Genomic DNA, 21,768 nt, shown 5'->3' with positions numbered 1-21,768 from the left:
CTGGGATGAGCCCCTTCTGCTGTGCTGAGGGTGGAGTCTGCGGGTCTCCTGTGTCTTCCCCCAGGGTGCCCGCCCTAATCCTGCCCAGGCCCTCCCGCGGGCCTTTGGGCCTCAGAGCCCCACCTCCTTCCCTAGAGCCAGGTGTGGGGCGTTAGCGCACCTGCTCCCTTTTACGGTTAGCCACACCTACTCTTAAAGGACCCGCGGCCTTGGCTGGGATCTGGGTCGGCTAGGGGTGGCAGGCAGGGCGCGTACCGGGAAGTACAGGTGGAGCGGGCCTCTGGGGGAGGGAATGCGTGGGAACAGGTGAGGTGCTCCCTCTCCCCCGAAGCTCCAGTCTGGCGGGCCGCTGGCCCGGTGAGTGTGTTCCTGGAGCTGGGACCTGCCTTCCCTGGGGTCCCCCAACCCCAGACCACCAGGGATCAGCCCTGCCCCTGTGTTTGCACAAGGGGCTGGGTTCCCCGGATCCCAGGCAGAAACCTGATGAATAAGGCCGGTCGCCCGGAAGAACCGCAGAAATAAAAGCAGGAGGTCTCCAGCCCCCTGATCTGACTGTTCCCGGCAAAGGCAAGAGGAGGAGAGGGTGTGGAGACCTGGACGTGCTGAAGGGGCTGGGAAGGAGGGAGAAAGGGTGGCCTGGCTTTATTCCTCTTCTCTTTGCAGGGCTGGTCGCTGTGGTCTGGAGGAGGGGTGCTGCCTGGGTGCTGGAGTTAGGAGGGGCTGCTGGTTTGCAGGGATCAGGGGTCTACAGGCCAGACAGAGGTTGGGTGGAGAGCCTCAAAGGGGCAGCTTGGGAGGTTATGCAAGTGGTCGTTGCCCAGGAATCAGTGCGTGATCTGACTGCACGGCATAGTGGGATTAAGGCAGAAATCCAGGCTGGGATCAGCACTGCTCAGAGGGCAGCCAGAGACCACCGGGCGGCCCAGAGGACAGGCAGGGCCAGCGGTCTGAGGAACCGTGTGTGGCTCAACCTAGACCTGCTCAATAGTGAGAAAACCCCTTGCGGAGGGCATCAGGCACTGCCGCAGCCTGAGCGGGTGTGAAGGCTCAGGGAGCAGAGCCGTCAACCCACAGGGCAGCCTGGCCTAGCTCCCAGGTGGGGAGGGGGTGATGCCCAGATTTAGGGCCAGGGTGCCTTCTTCCAAGGCTCAGAGAGGAGACCCAGACAGAAGGCTTCCGGGATGGTCAGCCAGTGAGAGCTGGTGAGCCAGCCAGCTGGGTGTCGGGAGGAACATTCCAAGGGAGCCAGCTAGGTGCTCCACTGGGCCCTCGGGTATTGAAATTGTCAGCTGGAGGTGCTGTCCCCGGGAGGGGGGAGCAAACAGGCAGCTGGCTCTGCCTTTAGCGAGGGACGTTTGGGTGCTCAGAGACGGGCAGGCAGCCTGTGGCCTGAACGTGGTGGCAGAGTCACCCTGAGCTGGCTGAAGGGTTCATGAGGGGCCCTGTTGAACCCTCCGTGAGGCTGGAGATTGTCATGCCGTGGAGCAGAAACGGGCAGCTGACCGCCATGCAGGGCCAGACCATTAGAGGCCGGCAGGGAGCTCAGACGGCTTGTGGGCTCTTGGTCTGAGCCGCGCCGTGCATCCAGTGGTCAGTCACTTGGGCAGCCTGATTGTCGGAACTGTGAGCCCTTTGGACTTTCTCCGGACTGTCCTGGAAGCCTTGCACAGCCGCGCAGAATCTGCCTGTCAGGAGACCCCCCGCAGATGCTCAGACCCTGGACATGCAGCCTCACCGTCGTCCCACCTGAACAGCCCGATGGCGGCCTCCCAGCTGGATGCGCTGGAAGGGATGGAATGGGGGACAGGGGGGCTGCCCCTGACCGAGGCCAGCCCCAGCTTTCTGTACTCTGAGGGCCAGCGGCTGGCGCTGGAGGCTCTGCTGAGCAAAGGCGCAGAGGCCTTTGAGGCCTGCGTGCAGCGCGAGGGCCTGCGGCCCTTCCTGAGTGGAGATGAGCTCCGGGGCCTGGCAGCGGCCGCTGAAGACTGGACAGCGGCAAAGCAGAAACCCGGCAGGGCCACAGAGGGAGCCACCACCGCTGATGGGGACTCAGGTAGCCTGACCTACTGGCCTGGACAGTCGGAGGAGCAGGTGCCCGTGCTGCGGCTGGGCTGGCCAGAAGACTCAGCCTGGAAGGGGATCACCCGGGCGCAGCTCTACACCCAGCCACCTGGCGAGGGCCAGCCATCCCTCAAGGAGATCGTGCGCCAGGAAATCCAGGCCGCTCACAAGGTGGGGCTCTGGGAGGGTCTGGCATTCCTTCCCCAGACCTGGGACTGTGTACACATCCCCTGGGACCCGGGCATCCTGAGCCAGGCCCTCCTGAAACTTGTGCGTCCACGTCCCGGGAACCCAGGAGTCCATGCCTCCAAGCCCCCAGGATCGGGGCATCCTCACCACCCCCCAAGATCTCACCCTCACCCTCTTAGATAAGGGGGTTCCTACCCTCTCCCCAAGGCCAGGGTGCCATAGGCATTCATGCCCCTGGCCCCTAATTAGGACCCCCTGGTCTCAGACACATGCTCCATCCTCTTCCCAGATGTCTGCCCTGCAGCCCCCTGGACAGGCCTGTTAATTTTTTTTTTTAACATCTTTTTTGGGGAGCCACACTCACAGCATGCAGAAATTCCCAGGCCAGGAATCGAACCCGAGCCGTCACAGCAGTGACCCAAGACATAGCAGTGACAATGCCAGATCCTTAACTACTAGGCCACCAGGGAACTCCCAGTCTATTTTTTTTTTTTTTTTTTTTTTTTTTTGGTCTTTTGAGGGCTCAACCCTTGGTATATGGAGGTTCCCAGGCTAGGGGCTGAATCAGCGCTCTAGCCACTGGCCTACACCACAGCCACAGCACCAGCAGAGCCGAGCTGCATCTGCAGCCTACACCACAGCTCACAGCAAGGCCAGATCCTTAGCCCACTGAGCCAGGCCAGGGATCAAACCCGCATCCTTATGGATACTAGTTGAGCTCTTAACCTGCTGAGCCACAGGGAACTCCAGACATGTGATGTATGATGACAGTTTCCAGCAGTTAGAGGTGGTGGGGGCGAGGGGAGGGCTCTGGGAAGGGCTTTTTTCTTCTCATTCACGCATAGGTTTTGCATGAACAGCGGTGCCTATCCGGGGGCCGTGTCTCCCCTCAGGCATCTTGAACATCCCAGGGAGGCTGGGCCCTTAAACTCCCACCCCCCACCCAGAGCCCCTCACCCTCCGAATGTCCCCCCAACGCCAGGCTCCACCCACAGCCCCTCTCCCCACCCCTCAGCTGGTGGCTGTCGTCATGGACATCTTCACTGACCCAGACCTGCTTTTGGACCTGGTGGACGCTGCCACACGCCGCTGGGTGCCCGTCTACCTTCTCCTGGACCATCAGCAGCTGCCTGCCTTCCTGACGCTGGCCCAGCAGCTGGGGGTGAACCCTGGGGCCACTGAGGTAGGGGCCTGGCCGGAGGGACCCCTGAGTCCCTAATTGCCTGGCACTGGGGGCAGCTGGGGCAGACCCTCCCATGCAGTCCTGGGTCAGCTTGGAGGGTCCCCCGAGCCGTGATGCCCAAGGCGGAGGCGGAAGTGGGGGAGCCTTCCCATGGGGTCCCTCTGAGTTAGGGGTATTTCCAAGAGACCCCTGGGGCTGGATACTGGCTCCGGGGAAGCTGGGACAGAGCCTTCCAGAGAGTCACGGGTCCCCCAGGCAGCACCAGCCTGGAGGGATCCTGAGCCCGCAGCAGTGGGTGGGGGGTCTGCGGGGTCAGCCTGAGCGGGGGTGCACCTCTCCCACCCCAGAACCTGGACATCCGAGTGGTGAGAGGCTGCAGTTTCCAGAGCCGCTGGCGTCGGCAGGTGATCGGCAACGTGCGGGAAAAGTTTGTGCTGCTGGACGGTGAGAGGGTCATCTCAGGATCCTACAGGTGCGGCTTCCCCCACACCCCTGCTCACCCGTTCCCACCTCTCCCGCAGCAGGCGCTTTCCTTGTCTGTAAAATGGATCTAACCCCCTGCCCAGGAGAAGCGGCGTCATGTAGCAGAACAGGCTGGCACTGGCCCAGCCGCTGGACTGTTTAGTGGCTTAAGGCTAAGTTTTCATCTCCTTAACCCTCTGTTTTCTTATCCGGAAAACTAGACCCACAGTTGGTGTGTGGGAGTTTTAAAAAACAGGGGGACCTGGGAGTTCCCGTGGTTGCTCAGTGGTAACAAACCGACTGGTATGCATGAGGACATGAGTTCGGATCCCTGGCCTCGCTCCGTGGGTTCAGGATCTGGCATTGCTGTGAGCTGTGGTGTAGGTCGCAGACGTGGCTTGGATCCCATGTTGCTGTGGCTGTGGCGTAGGCTGGCAGCTACAACTCCGATTGGACCCCTAGCCTGGGAACCTCCATATGCCTCAGGTGCAGCCCTAAAAAGACAAAAAAAAAAAAAAAAACCAAAAACAAAAACAAACAATCCCAAGTGCCCCCATTGAGTACCATTGTTCTAGCTTTTTTTTTTTTTTTGTCTTTTTAGGGCTGCACCTGAGGCATATGGAGGTTCCCAGGCTAGGGGTCCAATTGGAACTGTAGCTGCCGGCCTACACCACAGCCACAGCAACATGCGATCTGAGCCTTGTCTGTGACCCACGCTGCAGCTCTTGGCAACACCGGATCCTTAACCCATTAAGTGAGGCCAGGGGTCAAACCCGTGTCCTCATGCATACTCATCTGGTTCATTACCACTGAGTCACAACGGGAACTCCTAGCCTCATGGCTTTGAACCTTGAGTGGGCCTCAGAATCACCCCGACGACGTGTTACAACCCAGATGACATGTATTAAAACCCAGATTTCTGGGCCCAGCCCTATTCAGCTGGCCCTGGGACGGGGGCCCGAGAACTGGGATTTCTAGCAAGCTCCCGGTTGATACCGAGGCAGTGGGCCCCAGGGGACACACCTTGAGAACCACTAGCATGAGACTGGGAGGTTCTGAAAAGAAGCACGGTTCCTCGGGGATTCGCGGAGATCAGGGTGCCTGGCAGGTAACATAAGAAGTGCTCCATAAGCATCAGCTCTCGTTTATTATTCTTATTCCATTTTTACCATATTTCATCGACTCTAAGGTGCCACCAAAGAAAAGAAGCATGCAGATCAAAATGTGCAAAGATACGTGTCTTAGAACCAATGAAATACAGTCGTACCGTCAAACCCATCGGGCGTGGCTCCCCACCACTAAATCAGGCCTGAGGATGCTTCCCTGAGCCCTGGGCTCTGCTGGACAGCCCTAGAATGGATGAGGCTAGGGCCACAAGAGGTTGTCCAGGGCCTCTGGCCATTTAATACGGGAAGGGGGTAGAGGCAGGGGGCACGGGGAGCAGCGGAGCTTAGAGACCAGTCCCGGGCCCCGCCCTCCAGGTTGTCACAGCACGTGTCGGAGCAACAGCAGCACACCCAGCGCCAGGCTGGTGGTGGCCCCGGCCATCCGGCTGCCTGAGGGGTCGAGGGCCCCATTACACAGGTGGCCCGTGCAGCAGGTGGTGATGAGGCTGTAGGTGACGCCCTTGTAGCTGACAGGCTCCTCGCGGCCACACAAAGTGCTCTGCACACAGCCCTTGTTGATGATGGGGCCAATGTCTGGGGCCACGCCATGGCCCGTGAAGCAGTCCTCGTCATCGCCACAGCGCATGGGGATACCGGGGCAGGTCGCGGAGTCGGTCAGCTCACAGAAGACGCAGTCCTTGACGCCCGTCGTGCCCGGGGGCAGAGCCATCATCAGAAGCAGCAGCCAGCCGAGGACCATGGTGGCCTGGCGGCGGTGACGGTGCCCGAGCCAGGCCGTGGGCTTCCTGGGCCTCCCGGAACTGCTGGGTGACACTGCTCCCGCCCACAAGACCTGTACCCCTGCTCCTGGTCTCCCAGGGTCAGCACCTGGCGGGTCCTCAGTCCCCAGTGCCCCACGTCGCTCTCCAGAGCTCCGTCGTGACCACGGCTCTTGAATCCTTGAGTCCCAGAAACTCCCCCAGGGATGGAGAAGAGCCAGCGGCTGCTGCCCAACAAGAGTCTTTGTGGAGTGGAATGGGGTGACCTCACAGACCTGTCCCAGGGTTCCCACTGGCCGCTCCGGGGTGAGGTCATCGGCGGGGGAGGGGTGTCACAATCTCAGGGGCAGGTTGGCCCGCATGACTTGCCAGAGAGCAAGGACACTGCCACCCTGCCGAGGTAAGGATGCTCAGACCAGCTTTCACCATCCCAGCCCTGAACTTGTCTGCTCTGCTGAGCTGGGTGCTGTGCCTGCCGAGGTGCAAGATACACAGCCCTGGGTGAGCCCATTTTTCTGACGGACAGACTGAAGCTCAGGAAGGGAAAGTCACATGTCCAAGGTCCTCTGAGGCAGGACGAGAGCCCAGGTTCATTTAGTTCCAAAGAGGGCATTTTGGAGTTCCTGTTGTGGCTCAGTGGCTAAGAACGCAACGAGTATCCATGGAGGATGCAGGTTCGATCCCTGGCCTCGCTGAGTGGGTTAAGGATCTGGCGTTGCCGTGAGCTGTGGTGTAGGTTTCAGACTCAGCTCAGATCCCACGTGGCTGTGGCTGTGGCGTAGGCCTAGCCTGGGAACTTCCATATGCCACGGGTACTGCCCTAAAAAGCAAAGAGACCCCCCCAAAACAACAAAGAGGGCATTTACTGAGAAACGACTGTGTGTCAAGACCTGTCCTAGAGGCTTTAGGTCACAGCCAATGTGATCACGGGGGTAGCAAGGTGAGGGCCCCGCTTGCAGGGTTCACAGGATGTTAGTGCTCGGTACTGAATGGCCACTGGGCTGGCGGCTTGACCCATGTTGGTTGTCTGATTCTAATCTTCCTGTGTTTTAGCTCCATATCACAGATGAGCAAATTGAGGCAGGGAGCAGGTGCACCCAGAGCCTGGCACACAGCCAGCACTTAATAAATGGCAATCATTACAAGAAGCATCTAGGTCTTAAAACAGTCCCCGAGGGTGTCACAGTCCTTTCTCTTTCCAGAAGGGAAAAGGGAGGCAGTGCCCAGGTTTAAACCTGCATCTGACTCCAGATGACCTTTTTTTTTTTTGCTTTTTAGGGTGGCACCTGCGGCATATGGACGTTCCCAGAGTAGGAGTTGAATCAGAGCTACAACCACTGGCTACGCCACGGCCACAGCAACACCAGATCCGAGCCGTGTCTGCGACCTACACCACAGCTCACGGCAACGCTGGATTCTTACACCACTGAGCGAGGCCAGGGGTCAAACCCACAGCCTCATGGTTCCTAGTCAGATTTGTTTTTGCCAAGTGACAACGGGAACTCCCAGATGATCATTTAAATGTGTTAACTTCTGTTGCCCTCACAACCAACCCATGAAGGGTAGGTTCATGTTGAGGCTGGAGGGGTGGCAGGACTTGCCGGAGGTCACACGGCCTGTTCTGGGACTAGCTTGGGGACTGGGGATGGGGGCCAGGCCAGGCTGGGAGATCCTGACCCCTGCCTCCATGCTCTCCCCACCCCCCCAGCTTCACATGGAGTGACTCACGCCTTCACCGTGGCCTGGTGACCCTGCTGACCGGTGAGATTGCCGATGCCTTCAGCCGAGAGTTCCGGACACTGTATGCAGCCTCCTGGCCACTCCTGCCCGCCCCCACCCTGGGGCCCTATGTCAGAGCCCCGGGGGGGCTTCAGCTGGCTCACAGCCCACACCGCGTGGCCGGCCGCTGCTCTGTGGTCCCCGTGTCACCACTGCCACCACCAGCACCATCGCCTGATGGCTCGTTGGCCCAGCGCCTGGCCGCCTGCCAAGTCTTCCAAGGGGACAAGCAGGAGACCCTGGCCATGCCAGGGCCAGCTCTTAGCGACATCCTGAGGAGCATACAGCGCACCCTGACCCCCAGTGGCCCCCTGGCCCGGCCCAGCCGCTCCCTGTGGGACCTGAGCCGCCTGTCCCAGCTGTCAGGTTCTAGTGACGGTGACAATGAGGTGAGACCTGGTGGCTGGTCTGAGAGAGATTGGCCGGAGGAGGATGGAAGCATGTGAAAGCCTACGAGTGCCTGGCCCTGGGCGGGGGGTGGGGGGCGAGGAAAGCAAAACTGCTCCCCCGTGGTAATAACTGCATCGCCCACTTCCTGTATCCCTACTGTGTGCTGGGCAGGGGGGTGCCGTGTGGCATGGTGCAGAGACCCCCAGAGCCCTGGGTGTGAAACCCAGCATGATAATCCCAACCATGAGAGCTGGGGGTGGGGGTGGGGGCAGAGACTTGCCTTCTCTGACCCTCAGTGTTCCCATCAGGGTAATGGGCTGAGCCGCCATCCCCATCCTCAGTTTGCTTGCGGGGGTGGGGGTGGGGGTGAGCAGGAGGAGTCAATGAGATCGAATGAAATGAAATCACTGTCGTTACCATAAATCCCCCAAGTGGAATTTATTGTGATTTCATGCCCTCCTCATCCCAAGGGCAGTGAGGCAACGCTCTTATTATGCTCAGTTTTCCGGATGGGAATGCTGAGGCTCAGGCTGTGTTCAACCCACCGAAGGTTGAGCCCAAGGTCAAAGCAACCATCTTGGGCGGGCACCCTGTCACATGCCAGGCCCCTTGCCAGGTGCTTTCGCAGAGGCAGTTCAGTGTAACCTTTGCCACAATGCTATGTGGTGGATGGGATTATGGCTCTCCGCCTGCCCCTTTCACAGGTGGGGAAACTGAGGCACCAGGGAGGAATCAGACCTTAGTCCTGGTTTCCTCCCACGCAGAGCATTTATTTATTTATTTATTTATTTTTAATTTTTTGGCCACTCCCCACAGCATGCAGAAGTTTCTGGGTCAGGGATCGAACCCATGCCACCATAGCACCCAGAGCCTCTGCAGTGACAATGCCAGGTCCTCAACCCACTGCGCCACAGGAGAACTCCCAGGCAGGGCTTTTAAGTGTCCTGGGGGGGTGTTGGGGAGGGGATTAGGGGAGCTGAGGGGGTCCCCCCTTCCTTCTCTTAGCTGCTTGGAGACTGGGGTCCAGCAGAGCCTGCCCCAGTTCTCCGGGGGACCCTGGGCAGGGCCTCAGCATCCCCACCTCTGAAGCGGGCTGTTGAGAGGAGAAAAGTGGAGCCACGTGGGAGAGACGGGTGGATTCTGCAGGGATGCAGGCTGACCTGGGGTCTCTGAGCTGGGCCGCTTCTTGGCCTCAGTTTCTCCATCTGCTAAGTGGGAGCTCGGGGCCTCTCCGGAGTCTCAGGAATCACCTCCTCCAGCGTCAAGGGGAGAAGAGGGATGGGCAGGGGCAAGGTCCTCACCCTACCTGGTCCTGAGCCACCCTCAATGGGCATCCCTCCCTTGGCAAATATTTGCTCCCCCATGCAGCTGCTGGCTGCTTCCTGTTCCTCCGCAGCTGCAAAGCGGCACGTGGGGACAGATCTCCTCACCCCATCTCTAGGTCTGGGGGTCCCCAGCCTCACTGCTCACCTCCCTCCTGGTTCTGGAGACACAGGGGCCTCTCACCCCCCCTCACCTCCCTCCTCTCTCATCCTTCCTTCCTGAGCTCTCCCTCCATCCTCCTTTGCCCTCCTCTCTCCCAGCCTCCTCTCACCTCCTTCTCTTTCCCTCCGCAGCTCAAGAAGTCCTGGGGCACCAAGGACACCCCAGCCAAGGCCCTGATGAGGCAGCGGGGCACGGGAGGGGCCCCCTGGGGTGAGGCGGACTCCCGTCCGCTGGCCCGGTCCCAGCCCCGGGGCGGCCCCCTGCCCCTCACCCATGCCCGTCGCCTCCGCTATCTGTCCCCGACCCGGAAGAGGTTTGGCAAAGATACTGCATCCAAACTCCCAGAACCCAGAGGCGTCCGGCAGCCAGACTGGGCCGCCCAGCCAGGACTCCAGGGGCAGCCTTGACAGAAGCCAGATGGGGCCGGCCTGTCCCAGGACAGTCGGAAAACTGTCACCTCCAAGCCCCTTGCCTTGCTGTCATGCCTTGCACAAAGCTTCCGGCCTCAGAGTCTAGGAAGTGGAAGCCCCCCCCCCACCGCCTTGTTCTAGAACTTGGACAAGTCGACTCTAGACCTCAGTGTCACAGCCTAGAAAATGGGCAGCAAGTCTCCATTAGCGGGGATCCTAGAAGAGCACGCACCCTGTCCCTGCGGGGTCAGAACCTTTCTTGAGGAGAGGCCTGGCTGAGCGGCCCCCAGGCTGGAACTGTGTGGGGTGAAGCAAAGGGGAAACGTCCCCCAGCTGCTGAGCTCAGGAGCCGAGGGTAACCTGAGCTGGGCGGAGGGGAGAACCCCACCAGGGGAGCGGACCTGAATCCTGAGGGACAGGAAACTGGTGAGGACACACTGCTGGGGAACAGGTCAGGGCCGTGGACGGGGACCCAGCAGGTGCTCACAGGTGAGCTTTGGGGAGCTGCCTTTTACCTCTGCTCAGAATAAAGATGCTTCTTGCCAGAAAATTGCATTTCCAGAGCATCATGGGAGACCGGGGAATCCAGACCTGGCCCCTCCTCCCTCAGATGCAGGAGTCTGGGCCCCCAGCGGGCTCCTCACCAAGAAGCCAGGACTCCTGGTCTCCATCACCCTTCTTCCGAAGGACGCAGGAGTCCTGGCCACAGCACTCTCGTCCAGCGGAGTCAGGTGCCCAGCGCTGGCCTCCCTGCTCCGCCTTTGCCTCTGGGTGAGGCTTCTGAGTCACTGACCCCACTGGCGTGCCAGGTGGGTTAGAGGACCTTGCCCTGCCCAGGTCTTGGGTGCCCCGCGCGGGTCCCCACCCCCGCCTCCGTGGTTCTCCGTGGCGCCCCACCCGCCCTCGCGCGCCCTCTGCCGCCCGCCTGCGGCACGCCACCTCCACAGCGCATCGAGGAGCCGGGGCACGAATAATTTTATTCCTAGGGTCACGGGTGGGGGACCTCGGAGGCCTGGCCCGGGCTGGGGTTAGGATCGGGGCTGGGGTCGGGGTCCGGGCGGGCGTCCTCGGGGGTCTCGTCCCAGGGGAAGGTCGGCAGCCCCCGCATCTGCTCGCGGTAGACGCTGTCGAAGGCTTCGCTCTGCGCCACCGTGAAGTGGTTCTTCCAGTCACCGCAGATCCCTGCAGGGCAGGGAGGGACAGCAGAGGTGAGGAGCATTCGGAACCTCGTTCCCCGCCCGCAACACTCTGGCTCCCACGTGGCCGCCTTTGCCCATGGTGTTCCCTGTGCCATGCACAGATCTTCCCCTGCCACCCCCTCCGTCTCCACTTTGCCCCTTAACCTCCTACGATGATGGGTGATACACTGGCCAGACCCCTGGGCACTTTACTCTCCCGCTCCGTCCCTCCCTCCCTCAGCTCCCACCGCCCTTCTTACCCCTCCAGCCAACCTCTGACCTCCCTCCACCGGCCTCTTAAATCCTACCAAGAACATCCGCCGCCCCATCTAACATCCATCGCACCCTTCCCAGCCCCTGTGTCACCTCCTCTGTGACCTGTCCCTCACTTCCCCGGCTGCACCAGCGTTTCCTCCCTCCACTGCTCCTGCAATGCCCCCCCCCCCCGCGCGCGCTACCTCCACGATTGCTCTGAGACTGGGAATCAGTGTTTTCCCTGCCCTCGGTGGGTGGGTGCCAGGCATCGCGCTGAAAATGTGATTAAGTTAAAGATCGTGCGATGGAAAAAAAAAAAAAAATGGAGTTCCCGTCGTGGCGCAGTGGTTAACGAATCCGACTAGGAACCATGAGGTTGCGGGTTCGGTCCCTGCCCTTGCTCAGTGGGTTAAGGATCCGGCGTTGCCGTGAGCTGTGGTGTAGGTTGCAGACGCGGCTCGGATCCCGCGTTGCTGTGGCTCTGGCGTAGGCCAGTGGCTACAGCTCCGATTAGACCCCTAGCCTGGGAACCTCCATATGCCGAGGGAGCGGCCCAAAGAAATAGCAAAAAGACAAAAAAAAAAAAAAAAAAAAAAAAAGATCGTGCGATGGGGAGGAGAGCCCGGATTATCTGGGTGGACCCCATTTAATGGCAAACATCCTTCTAAGAGGGCCGGAGGGTCAGAGTCAGAGAGCAGAAGATGCTCTGAAGATGGAGGAAGGCGCGGTGAACCAAGAGATGCACATGGGGCTCCCCTGGAGCCCCCGGGAAGAACTCGGCCCTGCCGCCTCATTTATTTTTTGGCCACGCCCACCGCGTGCAGAAATTCCTGGGCCAGGGATTGAACCAGTGCTACAGCAGTGACCTGAACCACGGTGGTGACCTTATCAAATCCTTAACTGTTTGGCCACCAGGGAACTCCTTCCTCCCTCCTTCCTTCCTGCCTTTCTTTCTTTCTCTTTCCTTTTCTTTCTTTCCTTCTTCCTTCCCTAGGTTATTATTTCTTTAGGTTATGCACGTATTAATTTTGGTTGACACTTTAATTTCGCCCAGTGAGACTGATTTTGGACTTCTGACCTTGGCATTGCTTATGTGTGTGTTGTTTTTTTTAGGGCCACACCTGCAGCATATGGAGGTTCTCAGGCTGGGGGTCGAATCGGAGCTACCGCTGCTGGCCTACACCACAGCCACAGCAATGCCAGATCCAAGCCACTTCTGTGACCCACACCACAGCTCACGGCAACGCCAGATCTTTAACCCACTGAGCGAGGCCAGGGATCGAATCCACATCCTCAGGGATAGTAGTCAGGTTAGTCACTGCTGAGCCACAAGGGGAACTCTGCATGTGTGTTGTTTTAATCCACTAAGTTTGGGATATTTGGTTACAGCAGGACTAGAAAACTGACACTCCCACCCTCACCCCGAAACCCAACACTTGAATATTTCTGGGTGAACATTAAAACAAAGAAGCGTTCACAAAGATTCTCAGTAGCCTCACTGTGGTTCAGGGCTGGCTTTGGCCAGCCTTTCCTTCCCATCTGGAACTCTCTGGGAGTGTGCTGGGCCGGGAACGGCAGGCAGGGCCTCAGCACCTGCTGTGTGCCAGGCCCCGTACTAAGCCCTGTTGCAGGGGGGTGTCAGTCCTGGGTCCACAGTGACCCCACGAAGGCAGTTCTGTTCGGAGCACTCCCATGTAACAGCTGGCGAAACAGGCCCAGAGAGGTTAAGTAACTCGCCCAAGCCACACAGCCAAGAAGTGGCCTCAGGGGGCTTGGAACCCCAGAATCCCCTCACCTTTCCGGAGGAAGGCACCACGGCGCTGGTCCAGCAGGCTGGTGGGCAGCAGCGTGAAGTTAGACATGGCGTTGGCCTTCATGGCATTGAAGGCTGAGTGAGCCACAACGGAGTCCAGCGCCTCCTTGCCCAGTGGCCGGCCCAGGAACTGGCAGACGCGCTGCACGGAGCTGTGGAGATCCTGGGGGCAGGGGACAGGGGTCGGGATGGGTTGGCAGAGAGAGGGGACTGCGGGTGAGAAAGGGACACCAAACCCTGTATTTGGATGCCTGAATCCCAGCCCAGACCTGGAATCTTTGCCTCAGTTTCCCCACCTCCCAGCCGAGGGGTTGGGCTGTGGCCTCTGAGGGTTTTTTCAGTTTGGGGTTTTGGAGAGTTTTGTGGGAGGGAGGGAAGGGGCAAGGTCAGAGGTCACAGCAGGGGACAGATGTCCATCCAGCATCTTATGCAGGATCCCCTTCATATTAAAAAGTCACTATGAATTGAGCATCTCCTGTGACACACAACATAGGCCGCCACTTCTTTATTTTTTTGGCCGCCATCACGTCATGCACAAGTTCCTGGGTCAGGGATCGCATCTGAGCCACAGCAGTGACAGTGCCAGATCCTTAACCCGCTGAGCCACCAGGGAACTCCCCTTGAGTGCCTACTGTGTACCAATCTCTGGACCAAGCCTCTCATGTGTATTTGTGCCGATTCTCTCAATAGCCTGGCACAGAGGTGTCATTGCCGCAATCAGTAAATGGAGGCCCAGAGAGGGGAGGACACCTGTCCAGGGTCACACAGCCAAGGAAGAGCTCACAGCTGAGTCCCCAAAGCCCCTGTCTTCCGTTCTATCTCCCTGCCCTCTGTGATCTGCAGCGCCTGGCATAGCCAGCCTTCTGGTCAGCTCTGCCGACCACACGGCCCCAATTTTCCAGGTCATTCTTGGTTTCATAAGCCTCCATCACTTTATCCTCTTGAATCACTGATGTGGCCTAGAAATTCTAACATGTTGGCAGCTCCTCACACCCAGGGGCGGCCCAGAAACTCTGTCAGGCTGTGTGGCCCAGTTTTGGGTTTGGAGAATAAAGCTTGATGGAAAAGAGAGAGGAGGGGTAATGCCAAAATCTTTTCTGGATCTTTCCATCAAAAGAGATTTACCAAGGTAGGAAAAAAAAAAAAATCAAACCCATGGGGTCTGCAGTGAAGAGGTGCATGCCTCAGACAAGTCTTCAGCCCTCTTTGGGTTATAAACCCTCAGTTTCCTCCTCTATAAAATGGGGGCAGGAGTTCCTGCCATGGCTCTGTGGTTAACGAATCCAACTAGGAACCATGAGGTTGCGGGTTCGATCCCTGGCCTTGCTCAGTGGGTTACAGATCTAGCGCTGCCATGAGCTGTGATGTAGGTCACAGACACGGCTGGGATCCCGAGTTGCTGTGGCTGTGGTGTAGGCCGGCAGCTACAGCTCCAATTAGACCCATAGCCTGGGAACCTCCATATGCCGTGGGAGTGGCCCCAGAAAAGGCAAAAAGGCAAAAAAAAAGGGGGGGGGCAATGACGATTTGGGGATGAACCATTAAACAGGACAATTTTTTTTTTGCAGCTCAAAATGGGTTAAATGTCAGCAATTTCTTGTGGTTTGATCTCGTCTGTACCTCCCCTGTCTGCTTCTTGAGAGGGTCGGATGGGATCATCCGTGTGCAGTATTCGGTGGCCGGCAGTTGTCAGCCCTCAGGAGGCTGAAGCATCTATTATTATGGTTCTTACTATTCAGAGGGGCCCTCGCTCAGAACCCAATCCCTCTTCCTTTGCACACTGTACTGACACTTTGCTGTACTTTTGCTGTCAGATGCTTATAACATGCCACTGCCAGGTATTGAGGTCCTTGCGACATCTCTAGTTTGTCACCCGTTTTCAGGATAGACTTCCGAGGCTCTGCGAGATTTTGAAGAAGATTTTAACAGCTTTGGGAACACCCAGATCCGGGCTCTTTCTGCCACACCAAGTACGGACAGAAAGGAGATACAAAAAATACATGAACTGCACAAACAGGAAGACAACGTGTTTGGAGCTGTTGATGAAGGCACATGACTGGGAGCGTCTTAGGTTCCCAGCCTCTCAGGGTAGATCTTTGTTAAGAACTTAGAACAGCTGACCTGTTCACTGCTGTGGTCCATCTAGAAGCCCAACAGCCTCTCTGCAGCGGGGCAAAGCTGCGACATTCTTCGTGGCCCCGTCTTCCAGGCAGCCCTCCCTGACTGCCTCAGCTAGAAGGCCTCTCTCTCTCAGGTGTCTGCCCCAGGGATGTGCGAAGGGGTCCAGATGGGCTCCCGTCTCCCTTCAAAGGCGGTTTCCTTCCCTGCTTCCTTCTGCCCTTCAGGTCCCAACCATCAGGAAACTGTCCTCACTTCCCCCCTGTGTCACAGTTTTGCATGATCTCATTCAACCTGTCACCTCCCCTGCTCAGAGCTCCCCCCGCCCGCCCCGTGGCTCCCACCTGCTCCGAGAAAAGCCCGAGTCTCATTAGAGTCCTGCCCCCTCTCTGTCCTGCCCCACTCCCTCTCTTGGTTTTGGCCACGACAAGCCTCTTTGGTTGCCTGGACACTGTCAACCACGGCCTTGGCCCTGGCTGTTCCCTGGGCCCAGGACACTTTTCCCCAGATAGCGCCATGGCTCTCCCCGATCATCCTTTTTTTTCTTTTTCGGCCACACCTGTGGCATATGGATGTTCCTGGGCCGGGGCTCAAATCCCAGGCGCATCTGGGACCTACACCAGACCTTCAACAACACCGGATTCTTAACCCCTAAGCCCGGCTGGGGATCGAACCAGCAATGCCACCGAGACAAGCGGGATCATTCACCCCCTGCGCCACAGCGGGAACTCCATCCCCCGACCACCTTTCTGAAAATCGTGCCCACACCCACTCCAGACCTTCCTTCCCCGCTGGCTTCTTCTCCTGAGCTCTTTGCTTTCCGGGAAGGGAGGCTGGCAGGTGCGCGGCGGGGGCGGGGTGGGCTGAGGTGGGGGAGAGGGAGTCACCTGCTGCAGCTCCTCGTAGGTGATAAACAGGAAGTTCTCTTTGCCCCGCATCCGAATCCAGCCCTTAATGTGGTCGAACCAGGAGCCAAACTGCACTGCGGGCAGAGGGGAAGGGGGGTGAGGGGTGTGTGGGCAGCCGGGCCACGCCCACTGGGGGGCTCAGAGGGGGCCCCGCTAGCCCCACATGGCTCCAGGCTTGGCCCCTCAGAGCTGGAGGCCTCCCCCTACTCGTTCTTTCCCCTCCCCTGTCCTTCCCATCGGGTCCACTAGGGGCGCCTCCCCAGTCCTCACCTTCGCCTTTGAGAAAGTTCTGCAGGAACTGGTCAGGCGTGCCCGGGTCCTTCAGCTGCCTGGCGATCTTGGAGTAATGATAGAGCGAAACCAGCACATCCCGGGGGTTCCGGCCCAAGTAGATGACCTGTGCACGAGTGTTGGGAGAAGCTGTCAGCCTCTGAAGCTGCGTCCCTTCCAGCCTTCTGATCCTGCAGCAGGAAGGACTCGGGGTAGACGTCTCAGGGGACTTCCTAGCTAACGGGAGCTCAGATCCGGTCACTTCAATCCACAGGAGGGTGAACCCTCCCCTACAGCCACATTCTAGGAAGAGGGAGGGGCTGTTTCCAGACCAAGTGCAGGAACAGCTGTTTGTTGGTTGGTTTTTTTTGGTTTTGTTTTTGTTTTTGTTTTCGCTTTTTAGGGCCAACTGGCGGCATATAAAATTCCCAGGCTAGGGGTCGAATTGGAGCTACAGCTGCCGGCCTATACCACAGCCACAGCCACACAGGATCCTTAACGCATTGAATCGGGCCAAGGATCGAATCCGCCACCCCATGGATTCGTTTTCCACTGCTCCACGACGGGAATTCCTGGAACTCCAGGGTCAGTTATTTTGCACCTGCTCTTGCCTCTGTCTGGAATGTTCTTCCCCCAGACTCCCCATTGGCTCCTTCCTCACCTCCCAGGTCTTTGCTCAAATGACACCTTCTTACTGAGTCCTCCCTTGACCACCCTGTTTACAACTGCAACCCCATCCCTAACTCTAACCCCGCCCCTCTCCTCCTCGCCTAACTCTAACCACGCCCCCTCATCCTCGCCTAACTCTAACCACGCCCCCTCCTCATTGCCTAACTTTAACCACGCCCCCTCCTCCTTGCTTAACTCTAACCACGCCCCCTCCTCCTTGTTTAACTCTAACCCCCCCCCAGAACAGAAATTGATCTCCTTGGCTGCGTTCAGTATGGTCCTCATTTACCCCATCTCTTCTCTGCCTGTTCCCCTTTAGAGCGTGGGTTCACAGGGCAGGTGTTGTGCTGCTGGATTTGCTGCTGTTCTAGATCAGGGCCAGGCACAGAGTAGGAGCACAATAAATCATCGATTGGCTTGGCACTCCTCCCCAACACACACTCCCCTTCCTCCTCCCGCACCTTGGCCTTGGAGTTGAAGAAGGCCTTGGTGAAGAGCTGGATGGGGAGGTGGGAACTCATGAGGCGGGGGCTGGGCTGGTTGGGGAGGCTGAAGGCACCCATGATGGCCTCGCACCAGGGCGACCGCTTCCAGATGGGCACCGATTGGATCCAGGAAGGGTCCCCGTCCTTGAGGATTAAGCTGATGATCTCGATCATCCAGTTGGTGCCTGTCGGGAGAAATTGGGTGAGTTGATTAGAGGTGGGGAGGGGTGAAGGGGGGATATGATCAAATTCATAATGGCTGCCTTTGTGGCACAATTTGCTACATGTTTTATTTCAGATTCCTCACAACCAGGAAAGAGGTTAAAGTTGATTTTTTTTTTTTTTTTCTTTTTAGGGCTAAACCTGCGACATATGGAATTTCCCTGGCTGGGGTCGAATCGGAGCTTCAGAGCTGCAGCTGCCGGCCTACGCCACAGCCAAGGCAGTGCGGGATCTGAGCCATATCTGCGACCTACACCACAGCTCAGGGCCACACCTGGATCCTTAACCCACTGAGCGAGGGCAGGGTTCAAACCTGCAACTTCATGGATACGTTCTTAACCTGCTGAGCCACAGTAGGAACACTGGTTATCTTTATTTTTAAAGCAGGAAGCTGAAGCTCAAAGGAACTAAGTTGCTAGCCAAGGTGATAAGGCTAGGCAGTGGCATGTGGCTGGGACTGGCTAGCTGTCCACCTAACCCCATTTCAATTCCCTGCCATGAACATGACAGGACTACATTTTTCTAGCCTCCCCTGCAGTTACGTGTGGGGCCATGTGACTGAGTTCCAGCCAAGGAAGTGCAGGTGCAGCCATCTGCAGACATTTCCAGGCCTGGCCTGTAAACACCTGCCATGTGACATCCCCCTCCTCTCTCTGCTGGCTCGAGCCATGGATGCCAGTGCAGACTGGGGGCCCCGGGGAGGGCAGAGCCATAAGACGGAAGGAGCTGGGATGCTGGAGTCCCCCCACGTCCCCCCTCCCTCACGCACCAGTGAGAGTTTATAGAAATGAGAAGTAAACTTCCATTGGGTTCAGCTTCTGAGATTCTGAGGCTTATGAATTAGGGCAGAAGGACTCTGCTAATACAGAGGAAGCTGGAATTGAAGCCAGGTGTCTAGTCTTAAAATCTCAGCTTTTGGGAGTTTCCATCATGGCTCAGCGGTTAGCAAACCCGACTAGCATCAGTGAGGACAAGGGTTCGATCCCTCGGCCTCACTTAGTGGGTTAAGGATCAGGCCTCCCTGTGAGCTGTGGTGTAGGTCCCAGACGCGGCCTGGATTCTGAGTTGCTGTGGCTATGGTGTAGGCCGGTGGCTACAGCTCTGATTAGACCCCTAGCCTCGGAACCTCTATATGCCGCGGGTGCGGCCCTAAAAAGACAAAAGACAAAAAACACACACACAAAAAAAACCTCAGCTCTTCTCACTGCCCCTTCTTGGGGATAAGCCCTTGATTTCTTTGGGGAGCCACAAACATCAGTTGGAATCTCATCAATGACTCAGTTCATAGGTCTGGAATCCAGGAGACTACAGGCAGGTCAGATGAGAAATAATAATAATTATGCTAACAATCACTTGGTATTAGTATTATATTATCTTGAATTCTGACAACGACTCTGTGCCACATCCCAACATACTGCCTCTCAGCCCCAAATCCCCGCTTGGTTGCCCTGGTTTATGACACCGGAGCAGGACCCTATGAACATACCCTTTGCCAACTAGCGCAATGCTAGATTTGTCAGTAGAGGGCGCTGGAGGAACCCTGCAGAACGATGAGGTTTCGCTTCCTCGTTCTGCTTCTCCTCAGGCTCTAGCGATGGACAGCGACCAGCGGTGCAATGGCTTGACCCTATTGATACCCCTCGCCCCCAGCAGACGCCCCAGCAAATTTCCTTAGGTGACCTGCTTCAGCCTTAAAGGGAAGGGAGGCTCCTTGTATCAGCTCTTTCTGTATCCGTTAGGTCCTCTATACCCTTTGGTAATTCCGTTACCAGTCTAATATATATATATATATATATATATATATATATATATATATATAATTTTTTTTCCCGGGTGTGTGGTAAAAGATACTTAACATAAAATTGACCAATTTAACCATTTTTAAGAGTACAGTTTTGGGAGTTCCCGTTGTGGTGCAGAGGAAACGAATACGACTAGGTGCCTGGAGGTTGAGGGTTCAATCCCTGGCCTCGCTCAGTAGGTTAAGGGTCCACCGTTGCCGTGAGCTGTGGTGTAGGTCACAGGCATGGCTCAGATCTTGTGTTGCTGCAGCTGTGGTGCAGGCCAGCAGCTGTAGCTCCTATTAGACCCTTAGCCTGGGAACCTCCATATGCCATGGGTGTGGCCCTAAAAAGCAAAAAAAAAAAAAAAAAAAAAAAAAAAAAAAAGTAAACGTTTGCCTTAAGAAGACACTGAAAAGAAAGTGAAAAGACAAGCCATGGACTCAGAGAAAATATTCACAAGAGGCATATCTGATTAAGGATGTATACTCGGATTATATACAGAACTCTCCAAACTCAGTAATTAGAAAACAATCCAATTAAAAAGGGCAAAAAAATTTTGAACACATCACTGAAGAAGATATACAATGGCTAATAAGCCCATGAAAAGATGCTCAACTTCATTAGCCACTAGAGACACACAAATTCAAATGACAATTGCGATACTAGAACACATCTGTTAGAATGGCTTAAAAAAAACCCCTGACAATATCAAGTGCTAACAAGGAAGTGTAGCAACTGGAACCCATCTACGTTGCCGGCGAGAATGCACGATGGTAAACTGGCTTGCCCAGATAATTCAAGATGGTTCCCACTATATATATATTTTTCTGTCTTTTTAGGGCTGTACCCGCGGCATCTGGAAGTTCCCAGGCTAGGGGCTGAATTGGAGCTGCAGCTGCCGTCCTACATCACAGCCACAGCAACACCAAATCCTTAACCCCCCAAGTGAGACCAGGAGTCGAACCCTTATCCTCACAGACACTATGTAGAGTTCTTAACTCGCTGAGCAACAATAGGAACTCCAAGATGGTTCCCACTTAGGAAACCAGTTTGGCAGTTTCTCATAAAGTGAAGCGTACAGACGTCCCATAAACTCAGCCATCCCCTAAGTAATTACCCAAGATAAATGAAAACATATTTCCATGCAGAGACTCCCATGCAAAGCTTCATAGCAACTTATCCATACTCATTCCAAACTGGAAACAAAATAAAACTAAACACCCAGTGTCCTTCCACAGATGAATGGATAGACCCACCATGGTCCATCCAGCTGATGGAATATTCCTCAGCAATAAAAAATACATCTTGAATGAAGCTGAATGAGAGAAGTCAGTCTCTAGAGCTACATAGGGTCTGACTCCATTTCCGTGACTTTCAAGAAAAGACAGAACCCATGCCTTCATGGATATTAGTCAGGTTCATTACCTCTGAGCCACGATGAGACTCTGACTCCCCGTCTGCCCTTCTCATCTTCTGCCTGCCCCCAACCCTCTCCCTGGCCCCGCCCCGCCCTCTCCCTGGCCCCGCCCCTGCTCCCTGGCCCCGCCCCCACCCCACCCCCGCTGCCGCCCAGCAGATACCTGACTTGGGGTAGGTGATGATGAAGATGTCGTCATCCTGCACCTTGGCGTTCTCTGCGATGCTGATGCTTTCTGGGGAGTAGACGCCCACGGGGAAGGGGATGCCTTTGTACCGGAAGTATTCGCCTGACAAATTCTGGCTGTAGGAGGGTGGGGGAGACACCGTGAGGAACGCGGAGGACTGCAGAGGAGGCCAGGCGGGGGTCAACCTCCCCGGGGGGGGGGCGGGGGCCTGCCTTTGAGCATCCTTCAAGGTCCTAGGAGCCTGCACAGGGGTCCAACTTCACGGCTGAGGCCTCCAGGACACTCGGCAGCAGAAAGTGACCGCGGACTCTCAGGCCAGGTGGGGGAGGTCAAGCAAGGGGCTGAGGGAGGCAAGGAATCTTCTCTGGGTCTCGTACCCTCATCGGCAAAGTAAGGCTAATTCACCGACCCCCCATCATGATCCTATGAGGCGACAGCATTTACTCTCCCGCTTTGAAGAGGCACAGAGAGGTTGAGAGACTTGCCCCAAGCCACACAGCTGGCGGGACATGCATCACTTCACACCTGCCAAGTGGGCTGAAGCGCTTTCCACACATTTCCTCTTCGCTCCAGCCCTCGAGGAAGACGCTAAGTCACACCTCATTGTACAAAGAGCGG

General features: G+C 56.9%; 3 protein-coding genes across 3 annotated transcripts in view; 1 reads left to right on the top strand and 2 right to left on the bottom strand.

Annotated features, from left to right (window-relative positions):
- FAM83E (family with sequence similarity 83 member E) lies at window positions 39-10,703 on the top strand. The gene is made up of 5 exons (XM_003355969.4): window positions 39-2,232; window positions 3,266-3,433; window positions 3,781-3,905; window positions 7,489-7,948; window positions 9,566-10,703. The coding sequence occupies exons 1-5, from the start codon at window positions 1,759-1,761 to the stop codon at window positions 9,839-9,841; spliced, it is 1,503 nt and encodes a 500-aa protein (XP_003356017.1). The 5' UTR covers window positions 39-1,758; the 3' UTR covers window positions 9,842-10,703.
- On the bottom strand, window positions 5,381-5,761 carry SPACA4 (sperm acrosome associated 4). Its single transcript, NM_001177929.1, has one exon. It carries the CDS (start codon window positions 5,759-5,761, stop codon window positions 5,381-5,383), a length of 381 nt encoding a protein of 126 aa, NP_001171400.1.
- SULT2B1 (sulfotransferase family 2B member 1) overlaps window positions 10,803-21,768 on the bottom strand; it is a 35,196-nt gene continuing 24,230 nt past the window's right edge. Inside the window, 6 exon segments of the mRNA NM_001243697.1 lie at window positions 10,803-11,026; window positions 13,073-13,253; window positions 16,096-16,190; window positions 16,387-16,513; window positions 17,517-17,725; window positions 21,127-21,266. Of these exon segments, the coding sequence (NP_001230626.1) occupies window positions 10,833-11,026; window positions 13,073-13,253; window positions 16,096-16,190; window positions 16,387-16,513; window positions 17,517-17,725; window positions 21,127-21,266 (946 nt within the window). The 3' untranslated portion in view covers window positions 10,803-10,832.

The sequence above is a fragment of the Sus scrofa genome, chromosome 6 (assembly GCF_000003025.6).
Source record: "Sus scrofa isolate TJ Tabasco breed Duroc chromosome 6, Sscrofa11.1, whole genome shotgun sequence".
NCBI lineage: Eukaryota > Metazoa > Chordata > Mammalia > Artiodactyla > Suidae > Sus > Sus scrofa.
The sequence above is the reverse complement of the archived record's forward strand: the minus strand, read 5'-3'. Positions and strand labels throughout refer to the sequence as shown.